The sequence below is a fragment of the Tribolium madens genome, unplaced genomic scaffold (genome assembly GCF_015345945.1).
Source record: "Tribolium madens isolate multiple individuals breed KSU strain unplaced genomic scaffold, Tmad_KSU_1.1 Scaffold_96;HRSCAF=242;Tcas5.2_LG5, whole genome shotgun sequence".
NCBI classification, from domain to species: Eukaryota; Metazoa; Arthropoda; class Insecta; order Coleoptera; family Tenebrionidae; genus Tribolium; species Tribolium madens.
The window spans coordinates 5,993,284-6,006,870 of NW_025401068.1; the positions used below are offsets into that span (position 1 = coordinate 5,993,284).

The following is a 13,587-nucleotide window of genomic DNA, read 5'->3' on the forward strand; positions in this document are numbered from 1 at the left end:
AGAAGCAGTTGCGTTAAACTGCATTGTTTAAAATTTAATCGGAAATGTACAAAAGCGCTGTACTGATCGAAAAAGAGGCGAAACAGTGATAAACAGCGTTTAATTTTGTATTGCGTATTTTTTGCATTATAGGGCGCCGGTTGTGCGGAACGAGAGTTAATAAAGCATGCGAGTTATTAAACACCCCGTTATTAACTCGACACGCCCCATATTTCAAGTAAATTAAATTGATCGGAAGTATTTAAATTTCCCGCTTTCTACTGTTATTCAAATTAGGCAAAAACCCCTCAGGCTTTGACGTCGTTCCTGTGGGAGGAATTCGTTTTTGACGTTTGTCCCGCTTTGTTTTTTTCTTGTTTTGGTCCATAACAAAAGCTTTCGCAGCGCTTTGATTTTAAATTAAATTGACAGTGTAGTACTCGTAATTGAATTAACCGTAAAGAAAATAGCATAGTCGTCGGTAACAAGGGGTAATCGCGACGTTCCAGGTGAGGGTGTAATCGAATTAGGACTCAAAGAATAACTTTGGAGATTCGTAGCGGTGGTTTAGCACTTTCCATCTGACCCCTTGAAATTAGTTAGGAATGTGTGTGGTAATGACAATTGACCATGTCAAGTCCCCACTTTAATCCGATTTCGAGGATCGAGAATGGAGACATTGACGGAATTATTTCGACCCTTGGAATCCGAAAGGAAAGTTCTTTAATTCGTAAATGTTGAGTGTAAAATGGGAGAAGGCGCTTTTTGGTATCGATTTTTCCGCGAGGGGTGTATTTTATGTTTAGCGCGTGAATTATGGCCGTACGTCACATTTACTTATTATGTGGATGATATAACAAAGTTTCTGGTCCTAACAGAAACTATTCCGACCGAGAGCGACCTCATAATAAATTTATAAGAGAACTTCTCTATTTGAAACCTCCAAGAATTTAACGCTTCATGAAGATTTTTAACTCATTTTTGGCCCTTTTCTTTCGATACGTGATTTTCTTCTTTGTAACTAGATCCAGGTCACCAAGCATTGTTCTTTTGTTTGGATCTTTTATTTATTTTTCACTCGCCTCGGCGAAGTCATAATGGCACAAATAACCTTATAGATTGCAATAAGGCGACATTATCAAATTTGACATTCAGATTTTATAATCTTCGTAAATATTTAACGGAGCTGAGTCCGCTGTCTAATAATAATGTGCTTCGGGATAAGTTTTATGGGGCGAATACCCTTTTCCATGCTTTATTACCAACTTAATTAAATGAAAGCCTTTTTATGGATAGCGTGACCGTCTGGGAGATCTGCATGTGTTGAGACTAGCCTTAAAAATGTGTTTCGTGTTTTTGAAACTGACCAAGACACGACGTAACATCGTGATTATCCTGTAGGTGTAGCTGACGTGGTGTAGTTATGAGATGTAACTTTTATCGTAAATGGCGGCTTATCAAGTTACACAAAGCGTGAAAACTTTTTGTGTTTAATGGAATTGACGTTTGTGAAAGACACGATATTATCTATGTGAGGACTGACTAACAATACTGACAGTAGAGTAATCGATAATAACCGGCTGAGTAATTAACTGAAGGAAGTGTTTCAATTTTGTGTACACTCACATGTGTGCCTTTTGTTCGGTCACGTGACGCAAAACTTTTAAAATTCCGAGCATGTTCTTCCGGTCTGGTTCTATTTCGCGTGACTTGCCGTTTTAGTGAATATATTATGTCAGTTTTAATACAACATTGTTTGTACTTTTAGATATATGAAGACGATATTACATTGTTGAAAAGTCGAATCATTTTTTGACGCTTTGAAAAGGAGAAAAAAGGGAGTTTTAGAGGAGGGAAGTTTTTTCCAGCCAAGACGAGACAATTACGGATTTATCGATTCGTTTCGCACTTCTGGACTACTCTGGACAGTATTAATATTTATTGTAAAGTACTCGATGAAAATTTAAAAATATTTTTATAAGTTGTGAGGGTCAATACATAAAGGAAAAGTCACCTTTAAGGAAACGTCTTGGACGTGATCCAAAACGCTCTATTACTTGTGTTCTTTAGTGTGACGTATGGCGTATACTCGTTTTCATATTAATGTGCATCGAAGTAGTCATTTTAAGGTGGCAACCATGCAAAAATTCAAACAATCCCAACCTCAATCTTCCCTAAAAATTATTTTTTCAAATAAATATGTACCCCATGTAGCAAAAAATTGTTAAAATTAACAACGTAATCAACATAGGATAGTAAACATAAACATTTTTGTCATTATTGATGTGATTTAATTTTTTCACACTTTTTGTGTGAATCGGCCTTTAAATTAAAGATACATTTAAACTTCTACAACCTACTTGATTCACATTAATATGAAAAAGAATATATGAATGCGTCATCTCGACAAAAAATTACGTGATTTGGTTCCTTTTTATGATTCTATTTTCCACACTTATCGTTGAAGTTTAAAAATCTATTACGCATTTTCTTTATTTAGATACTATTTTTCCAAGACAATAAATTTGATTAGTTTTTTTAACGGTACCTACGGTCAAAAGCACGGAAGTTGGCGTTATAGACGCTGACACCAGTTTTGACGTGTGTATACCGTGATTTCACGTCATTAAAAGTAAATTTTAGTACAAAATCTGCTTACAATCCATTCAGTTGCAGCGTTATTTAATTTTCAGAACTGATATCACATTACATCTCGCCTCCGAAGGACAAGAGCATCTCACTCGACGCGAACCAGTCATTTGTTATCCTCTGCTTTGTCATTTTAAGGAAGTCTCTAAATCCGTAGATTATTGAAATTCGGGTCTATTATGTGGATTTCGGGTAGTTGTTTACATCGTCCGATTGAAATTGGCTTGGAATTTTTAATATTGGTTTACGGGAGACAATATATCTGTTCATTGCAAGGCGTTTTTCTGTATTTTTCTTTTAGTTTTTTGTTTGAATGAGTATTTAATTTGACCCTGGATTATTTTGTAGGTAGTGATCAAGTCAAACCCTATACGCGTCTTCGTAATAAAATCCATTATTAAATTTTAGGATTCTGCGATAAAATTGGAGTGAAATTGCTCAGTGCATGTGTTTTTCCGTCCGGAAAATTGTATTTTGCAACTTCATTCCTTGTGCGAATAAAAAATGAGTCTGTGAGCCGTCTTCCGTTATTAACTCGAGACGGGTCAAATTGCAAATTAATGTCGAGTAAGAGAGAGTACGGACGTGATCCCGATCGATAATTTAATAATGAAACCATTCAGATCTATCATCCTTTAACAAATAATTACATTTCGGTTTTTCGACGGATCATCGACATGATTAAGGGTTGGAGAGGGATGATTGATGAAAGGATGTTAGTGTTGGAAGAGGACGGACGATCTAGACGGTAAATCTGGAATTTCGAATTGTTTTTTCGTGTGGGTGATTGTATCGGTAAGTTGTCACTTGTCGAGTAATTCTCGGATAATATGCATTAATTAGAGAGGACGTGTAATTGCAGGGTGTTGACAGTCACGCCTTACTCATTCAATCTGAACCGTGATTGTGGCTGTAAATAGGTTCTTATATACCCCATTACAGTTAGTGCTTTAATTAATTTTACGTTTATTCTAATATCGATGGTGGCGTCGCGACGCGCAATTCAATTACCATCAATTGTTGTTAATCTACTGTATATCCTTGTGTGTAATTACCTTCTTTTTCTAATGGTTAAATTGCCTTTGTTTCATATCCGGGATTGCAGTTCGTTCTTCTCCTTTGGGTGGACAGTTCTCGAGATGTAGCGTCTCTTATTTTGGGTCTGTCTCTGCAAAAACGATAAAATTCAAATCAAGCATCGTTAAAAACTTAATTAAACAGAGTGCCAAAATTTTATAAAGATTATTCTCACAACGTTTCCCTTCATGATGTAATTAAGATTTGTATTAATATTTAAAGTCTGCGAACCTCACAGTTTCCTAATTTTCTCGGTTCAATTAGCTTATATTATTTGAATGAAATATGTCGGCGTTCGTAATCAGAACACGAATCGCTTGAATTTAATTCAAGTAAATTTCAACTTTGATCAATCGATTCTAAAATATGTCTCGAAGGTTCTTAGTTCAATTACAACTTGGAATTGGCAACTGATAGAAACTGGAAAAATTAACCAGTTGGRTGCGGGTTGTGTTGTTGKAGCAGCGATGAGTCGAACAATTCGACTATACTCGAATATGATGAAACAAAGAAAAGGAGRAATTTGAAACGACCGATCCTCGGTCAGCATTCAACAAGTCTGGGGATGACCAGCGCACCCTCATCTCACTAATTACGACAAATATTGTCCATGAAAGACGGGACAAAACGATATTGTGTGGTGGTTGAAATTCCTCCACATCGAGGAGCTAAAAACGCGATGTGAAGGCGTCTCTCATTAACTAAGCAAGCGTCATGTTTACGTGTGTCGAGTATTTTCGACGGATGTTTAAGAGGAGAGATTTAAGGAAGGAAAAAAATAGAAGTGCTCTTGCGACGTCACGTTTACAGTCGGAGGAATTTTTAATTTAAGGGTTTCGTTCCTTTTTTTCCACATTCCGAGTGTGTGAAATACGGGATAATAACGGCTAATTTCCGTTTCTTAAAAGGCCTCGACTATTTACATAATAGGATTGGGTATTATGAATTTAAGAAATGGCCAAGTTGTTAATTTATAGTTTTTTGAGGGAAATACTGGGCGTAAATGTATTCCAAGAGGCGTCTTGTGGAATTTGGCACGCGGTGCAATTTTGTCGGTTCATTACCGCTTTTATTATTTATAGGTTTGGGGTTTTCTAAGCCGTTGTGTCGTTGACTTTGCTGGTATTACTTGAGTTGTTAATATTTAACTTTCTGGGACTACCACTCGTATTGTTAGTTGCATACTTTTTGTCACAATGTCGGAATTGAATTTCCGCCGCGCTTCGAGCTTAGCATCCAATTAACAAGACTGGAGCTTTTATCGGGTCTCATTTTCGCACCATTACACATTAATAGTGAGAGATCCTTTGTAACCTTTGACGCCCTTAATTAATCTACTAATTCTACGTAATGCAGTGTCGGTAGCAAACGGCACAACATTTACATTTTTCTACTTTTAAAAGCGAAGATCTCTCGATTTGAGGCTAATTCGTTGCGAGGACAGTCCATTTACATCTTTCACAGTCGGTAAGGAAATCATCTAGATATTTGCATAAGCTGTAACCAGAGTAAAAAGGAAAAATTCATACGGTTTGGGTAATTCAGTGTGACCTTAAAAKAGACGTTCGCGTKTAAGGAGCTTTCAACAATCTCCGTGAATTCTGGACCAGATGTTGTGGCGGTTTCGTTTACGCGTCTCAGTGGCGCGGGTTTTGGGACCACATGGGCCGTAATAATAATTGAAGGGTCTAATTTAATTCTCGGGGACGATATGAGATTTGATAATTTGATCGGCTCTTAAAAGGAAAAGAATCGACGAATTGGTCGAGAAAGTTATGTTAAAAGAGAGATTATCTGAACATTTGTTTGCCGATCTATAAAATTCCGTTCTAACGAGCCAAAAGGGATTTTTCGTATAGCCACGAAATGGGTGCGAATCCAATTTATTTCGACCGAAACACGGTTCAGGGTGTGGCTTGTTGATGTCCAAGAAATAAGAAACGAAACTCGAGAGATACGAACAACTTCCCACTCGATCAAAATTATTATAAATTAAACGAATTTATACTGCGATGTGAATACTGAAAATTATTATTATTATCTGCCCAGAATAGATGCCAAAAGTCACGAACCGCACAAATTCGACTCTATTACAAGGAAATTTGTTTGATTTTTGAGTCGAACGGAAGGCTTATCTCTCAGTTGTAAGAGTTCACGAATCGATAAGGTCGGAGCTTGCATAGTTTAAAGCAACGATAAAACTCATTTTGGGACTATCGATGTACTTTTTCTCTGTATGACACAGTCGGGCGTTTGAAGGTTTTTAATTGGGTTCTTGGAAATATCGAAGTCTATAAATTTTGGCTTTTCTCTTGAGACAATTGCCGAAGAGTTGCTTCTTCTCGTCTAGGAACGACGAGGAAAGTTTTTTAATTAAGAGTCTGTCGGTGAGCACACAGGTAACCTATAAAATACTGGATAAGCACTCGAAAAGTTGGCATTAAAGAGCTAACTCGGCCATAATACGTGATGTATGAGGAAAGAAAAAACGGTGTCTGGGCATATTGTTTATTGGTGAGAGGGATTTATGAGTTTCTGATGACGAGATTTGCATTGGCGTTTTAAGACTTGAGGTGGGGTTGTTTTTCGATGATAACGATTCGAGTGATGGGTTCTGTGTGGGAGCACAAACGGCAGAAAGTTTGCCAGAGGGCTTATATACGAAGTGGCTTATTGCCATAATAATATTTTTGTAATGCAGGKGCTGTTTATACATAGTTAAGAAATCTAATTTTTCTCAAGAAGCTTTGAAGGATGGCCTTCACTAGTGATATGTAGCATAAAGGCAGACGTCCAATTAACTGATTTAATTTGATATATTATCGACAATACAGATTTGTGTTATTATTAATTATTGATTATTAATATTTGTAATTAAGCTTGAAATCATAATATATTGTGCGGTCCAAATATGCCCCTGTGTCTATTTTCGGGCACACGTTATGCATTAATTATTTCGCATTATGAGAGAAGGTTTTATAATGGTCTTTTGTGAGACGACCGAGAATTTACATGACAATTATTTTACCTCTGATAATTTTAAAAACTCATGATAACTGTTGTTTCTATTTTTGCCTGGAGAATATTTCTATAAACAGCCTCAAGGACACATTTCTGTGTTTATAATCTGATTGCACGTAACAATTTAATTAAAATTTTCCTATAACCGCTTTTAGCTTTGATACAAGAGGAATTTTATCGTGCTAAGTTAATAAATAATTTTTTTATGTGTGTCACTGTCCTTGCACATTATGTTTATTTTCTCAAAGAGTTTCAATCGGGAGAAAGAGCTTGCAATTTGTTGTAATGGTTGCATCAGAAACTTTGAAGCTTTACCGATTGTAGAAAGATATCTTGAAGACTTGTGAATCTTGAATGATATCTAAAAGAATGAATCAATTCGAGTAGTGATTGCGGCATCAACGATTTCAAATCAAATTGTGTATTTATTTAATTTAATATAAATTCAAATAATTCTCACGACTTATTGTTTTATTTACAGCTGACTACTATAATTACCAAATCGATTATAATTCAGAACGCCTACTTGTTCCGGTAATCAAAATGATTCGATATTTAACCCATTTTGCCGAATCGATACACAATTGTCCAACAACTGGGACTGTTGTTTCCTGTTGGAAAATTGATTGTTTTTAAGTGCCATTGCTTATTTTGTTTTTGATTTAAATGAAACAATCAGGTTCCAATTGAAATAAAATGTTTTTAAGTTGACATTGCTTAGAATGAATTGATTTAAATAAAACAAAGTTTTTGATTTTTTATCGATTTACAGTTTAAATAAACTGATTGAAATTTGAGATGCGTGCAGGTCGCGATTACTTGCTTTAGAGTGGTTTTTATATAATGAGGTAGTTGAATAATGGTTATTGGTTATTTTCGATACAAATAATAGAGATTTATGGCGTTTATCGAGGAAGTAGGACGAACTTTTCTCAAACAGTGGTAAAAGCGAAGGTTTACATCTTATTCTCTACTACGATTTATTTTATTTTTTACTAATATTTTTTTTCTTCTATTATACACATACACGATTATTGCAGTATACTCGTATTTATGCTTTCTACATTACAATTCTTGTCTGCATTGTTATTATTATGCTTTATTCTTACTGTTTTTTTTTTTTTATAAGCGAAGAGCTTTCATATAGTTCGTATTTTGTAACGAACAAAAATAGGTATATTTGTACATCACTACATCAGTTTTAATTGGATAAATAAGGGGGGAAAAAGTAGACAAGATCAGTAACAATTTTTTTTATTTTTTTTCCTACTTGTCCTTGTTTTTTGTAGAATAAAACACATTATTTTTGCTACTCTAACTACATTTTATTATCCATAAATTTACAACCATATAGAGTTGGACAGTCTCTCTCATTCATTTCTGGGATTGTTCAACCAAGAAGGACTTTTCCTGGTGCGGCAATTCCCACACTTCCCACAGGAGCAACGGCTAGTGCAGGAGAACTAACCAAAGCAGGTCCTGCGATAATTCCTGTGCCACAACAACCAATAACACCAGCTTCCACCGTAGCCCAGGTGGCCAAAACCACCACCAGGACAAAGACTACGAATTTCATCATCTTGGACTTGTCTGCAGAACGTTTCGAACGTTTTGATTTCTTTTTCACGGTTATCCCGAGTATTTATTTATAACGAAGAAATGGTGTAACAATTGTAAGACTTGCGCTAGAATGTCTTTTTTTTCTCTACATTTCCGATAAGTTATCTTGCTGTGCGAATTTCTACTTTAATGAAACAATTTCTGGAGACAATAATCCGCTTATATGCCGACACGATTCCGGCTCAATTAGGCTTTTGAATAAATTTCTCAAGCCACCGAAGCGAAATAATAATTGAATAAATAATAAAAGGTTAATTGTCGTTTTTTTCGTCGGTGTTAACAAATAAGAGCGCTTCTTAGGGATTGTTTGAGCGAGTTTGTTAAATTGGAAGGAAAACAGTCGGAGTCACTTTTTTTTACAAGTAAGCGGTTCTATTAGGAAGGAAATTAATTTTGAGGGATGCGTTTTATGACCGGAGTGAAACTGTTGAGTGGAAATAGTCCGTTCAAGCCTTAAAAGTAAAATATAAGAACAGGCTGTGAAAATTTGCATGTGTGTTATTTTTCGAAATATGACAATGAACATTTTTATCTGTCAAAAAGCTTTTTATCGTAATTTCTTAAGAGCTAGGCTAAAAGCCTGTTTTAAACGACAAAAACTTGTTATTTTCTGCTTTATCGTCGTTTTTTTGTATGGCGTGGGCGAGAGATCCGTCACAGACTTTGTCTTTGACAGTTGTGGAAAATTATCCACTCGGTGGAATTAAAATCGACAACTTTTGAATAAACTAAGCGAGGAGTGAAGACGTAAAGTTAACTTACAAAAGTTTTTATTGTTTGTTCGTAGATAAAGTATGTCCATTGTGAGACGATAATGTTAAAAATGTTGAGACAATGGCGGATACGGAGCGAAGAAAAAGGGTTTTTCAGGGAGTTTTCAGGACATGTTCCGAATGAAATTTGCGGCGTGAGATAGGATAGTGTTATAAATGTAGAAGGGTCGCGAAATGCCCATAAAATAAAAATTGTTAAGTGGAAAAGTTTTAAATTGGATAAATTTTGAATTTATGGCGAGATATCAAAGATAATGAAAAGTACGAAACTCAAAAAAAAATTGAATTTATTGATACTACGTCTCGTAAAGTCCAAAGGTAAGACATATTTTACAACATAAGGCGAGACGCAGAATTTATTTTCTCTTTACGAGTTCAAATTAATTTATGTTTGGGGCGACACGAAGTCTAATTCTTGAACTTCAAGCCAAGTCGTTCATATTTTCCTATAGTTGCAACAATTATGTCTTTGAGAGTTTTCTATTTTCTGTCTATATTGCTTTCAGGTCATTGCTAAATTAACGTAAACATAAATCCGGTGTAAACATTGACATAAATATGCATGAGGTAAGTACCTAAGTGAGACTCGGAATCTGTCCCTAGAAACTCACTCTTAGGAAAAAAATCGTGGGTGTCAGTCAGTCGAAATTTTTGTCTCTCCTGAATTAAATTCCAAGAGCAATACATGAGTTTATTATTTGATTAAGAAACTAGTTACTGTCACGCTCTTTAATTTAATGTCTCTTTCCTTTCCTTGTATCTAATTCGATAAAGTCCTATTTTTCCGTCTCGGTTTATTTCGAAGTGAAAATGACATCTGTTCTGCGTAGATCGAAATATGACAAGCACAGTTATACAAATCCGGAGTTATTTTAATTGAAAAATTGCAATCGATTTGGTAGAACGTGGAGATTCCATTTAACCGAACTCTGAATAAAGTTGATTTCAAGAGATTGCAGGAATTTAATAATAAATTCGGCAAACTGTCAATGGGTTCAATTCGTTTATTAGGTATCTACCATTTTAGATAAAACGTATAGTAAATCAAAAGACAAAATTCTGCTGCAAAACTAACTATATATTGTTTCTTGAAATTACAGTGCAAAATATAAATACATACACAGTAAAAACATGTTATGATATTTAATTTTGGATGGTCTTCAAGAATTCGATGGATGATGGTTATTTTCCAGTAGGGCCTACCAAACATTATGCCCCCATCCGCCGGCCCATCCGCCATGGCCCCATCCACCATGTCCTCCCCAAGCGCCATGGCCCCATGCAGGAGCGACAACGGCAGCGTGTCCGACGACAGCAGGAGCAGCGATCACGCTAGCGTGAACAGCCGCCATGGCGACGATAAGAACGAAGGCGAAGATAAAGTATTTCATCTTGAACTGTTTTAAGACGCTGTTGGCAACGTTTGATAACGGAGAGATGAATGCTCTTATTTATAGTGGAGTAATCAGCGATTACTTTCATTAACCGGAAGAATTTGCATATTTCTTTGTGTTAGATAGCCGACAGGTGACATTCATAGGGTTTTTTTCGCATTATGCAATCATGGGTGCGCGTAACTTTGTTTAGGTTGCACTTGTATGGTGTGTCAAGTGCATACACGCCTTTAGAATTGTGCATGTTGGAATAAATTAAATTCAAAAACACAGTGTGTAGAAAAAATGATGCTCACCTTTAGATTAAAGCTGAAACATCTTGGTCCAAAATACGAACTAATTTTCTGAAACAATAAATTTATCATTAGTGAGGTCATTTAGAAAAGAAATAATTAAAATTAATGAAAATACATATTCATGATTCTTTCGATAACCAGGTCACGTGCAAGAACATAAATATACAACAATAAATAAAGAAAAGTAAAATTTAAAAAAATGAGAAAAATGCGAATTGAAAAAATCTTCCATTCAGTTGATGTATCTGCGGAAATCATTATAAGCTCGGATTTGGAATAAGCTTTTAAATCTCTAATAATCGAAGTTTCGGTAATTGAAGCAATGAAATTTCAAGCATTAATATTTTACAAAATTCAATCAAAATTTATGTTTTTCCGTATTAATTTAATACCTACAACAATTCTGATAATATCAAGGATTTATCTTGCACGAAAATGGAGAGTTATCGCTTAAATATGATTGATTTTCAATAAACCGTGACATGACAAGACCTTGTCGAAATTTCGTTTCCTCCATTAACATAACTCGTTACCAACCTAATAATTAACCCCAAACTGTGTTGGCGTTGTATAAATGACAACATCACAAACACGTGCATCAGCTGCTCGAGGCGTATATACAATATATTGTTATGTTGATAACAATATTTGGACAGCAGCCTGAGTTAAAAAATATGAGTTACGTCACGATATTGCTTGCATTCGTTGTGGCTCACTGTGTAAAAAAAAACACGATTAACTGCAAAATTAATTTTTATTAATAACAAGGGGTGCTTTACAAAGTGTGCTTAAAAAATCCTTCTGGTAGAGATTTACTACTCTCCGCGTCCCCATTTGTGCCCCCATTCTTCTTCACGACCTCTGCCTTCTTCTTCTTCACCACCGCGGCCCCAATGTTCTTCACCTCCGCGTCCTTCTTCTTCGCCGCTACGGCCTTCTTCTTCACCACCATGGTGATGGCGTTGTTCTTCTTCGCGGTGATGACGGCGTTCTTCTTCTTCGTGGTGGTGACGGCGTTCTTCTTCTTCGCGGTGATGGCGACGTTCTTCTTCTTCACGGTGGTGACGGCGTTCTTCTTCTTCGCGGTGATGACGGCGTTCTTCTTCTTCGCGGTGATGATGGCGTTCTTCTTCTTCCCGGCCTCGGTGATGATGGCGTTCTTCTTCTTCACCTCCACGACCTCTTTCTTCGCCGCCGCCCCCCCAGTGGTGTTTCTCTTCTTCTCGGCGCCGTTCTTCACGCCGACGTTCTTCGTGATGAGGACCTGCTTGGACAGCCACTAGGGCAAAGATAACAACAAGAGCGAAAAGAGTGAATTTCATTTTGTATTGTTGTTACAAGACGTTAATAACGTTTTGATGTCGAGTCTGGGTGTCTGGAGGGTATTTATATATCGTTAATTAAGGGGGTTTATGCAAAAAAATTATTTCGTCAAGGGTCTATGGTAATCGGATTAATTAAGGAATGATTTCAGTCTTACCAATCACCATAAGGTTACGGATTTGATTTTTATTTTAGGGTTGATTAATTGAGAAATCTGGAACAAGATCATATTTAATTGTAAAGTATTTATTAGCATGTTGTGCTCTAGATATCAGATTTTGGTTATTCTTGTTTAATGAAAGTTGGGGAAATTGGTACGATTAACACTTAATTCAGGTTTAAAGTAAGTGTTTAATTGTTGGAAAAGTAAGGATTATAAGTAGATATGCAAAAGTTGGGATTAGCTAAATTTAGAAAGTCATTTTCAACACTATTACGTTTTGGACGGGTTTCAGGAAAAGCAATTTCAAATGGAATTGTAAAACTGAATTTTGGCTTCATATCTACGCTAATAGAAACTGTCAAGAGGACGTTGCAAAAGGTGCATCACGAACCGGTCATGATATTTCTAGACACGTTTTGTATTTCATCGAATTTGTTGTGTGCATTCCGGGAGTTCTTTTAAGCTCTATTTCAGTTTTTCTGAACGATTTTACTACTGGTAAAATACACAGTTTATTCGCTGATTCATCCACATAAAAATTTCTATCAAGAGCTTCTAGATTAAACAAAATTAGGTTTAATTTTTTCAGATTAATTTTTCCTAAAAAATGATACAAGGCTATTTTAATTAATCATAATGCCTTGCAATGTTAATGAGCAGAAATGCGGCCAATTTAATTTTAAATGATTGATTCATACAAGGAGATAACAATCATTTACGGAATTTTTCAGAAATTATTGAAAAATTTTATTAGAACACTCAATAAATTTAATTCTAACACTGAAAAAATGGTAACCAGCCTTGCTGCCATTTCCTGCTGTAGGCTAACCAGTTTTCCCTTTAAAGAAAAAATCGCTTACACACATTTTCCTGTTTTTATTTAACAATAGCATAATAGAACTGCAGCAATTCTTCTATACAATTGCATCATTATAACATTTTTAATTTTTTCAACCTAGATTCATATAAAAAGCCGTCTTGCTCAAGCAACACTCAAAGAAAAATAAACAGTTCAAGATGTTTAAGTACTTCCTTATCGCTTTCCTGGCCATCTTCGCCGTAGCATCGGCTTATCCCAGTGGCATTATCGGCCATGGAGTCATCGCCGCCCCTGCTGCCGTTATCGCTACCCCCGCCGTGGCTGTTGGTGTTGGCCATCATGGGCTTATTGGAACTCATGGAACCCTCTGGGGTTGAAAAATTACAATAGTTGCACTTTGTGAAGTTCATCCATCATTTTCTGTAGATTTTTGTACACTTAATAGACATTGAGGCATGCATTTTTTGTGTCG

At 35.9% G+C, this 13,587-nt stretch overlaps 3 protein-coding genes across 3 annotated transcripts in view; 2 read left to right on the forward strand and 1 right to left on the reverse strand.

Annotated features, from left to right (window-relative positions):
• Window positions 1–13,587, forward strand: part of LOC123013422 — a 66,209-nt gene that overhangs the window by 10,700 nt on the left and 41,922 nt on the right. The gene's annotated exons all lie outside the window — the stretch shown is intronic.
• The window catches only part of LOC123013413 (tetraspanin-1-like), a 36,858-nt gene that overhangs the window by 6,027 nt on the left and 17,244 nt on the right, over window positions 1–13,587 (reverse strand). The window contains exons 2-3 of the mRNA XM_044411908.1: window positions 10,810–10,857; window positions 3,684–3,796 (exon numbers count right to left, since the gene is read on the reverse strand). The gene's annotated coding sequence lies outside the window, so the exon portion shown is untranslated. The remainder of the gene's footprint in view (window positions 1–3,683; window positions 3,797–10,809; window positions 10,858–13,587) is intronic.
• On the forward strand, window positions 9,762–13,575 carry LOC123013418 (uncharacterized mitochondrial protein ORF4-like). The gene is made up of 2 exons (XM_044411915.1): window positions 9,762–12,793; window positions 13,255–13,575. Exon 1 carries the CDS (start codon window positions 11,703–11,705, stop codon window positions 12,090–12,092), a length of 390 nt encoding a protein of 129 aa, XP_044267850.1. The 5' UTR covers window positions 9,762–11,702; the 3' UTR covers window positions 12,093–12,793; window positions 13,255–13,575.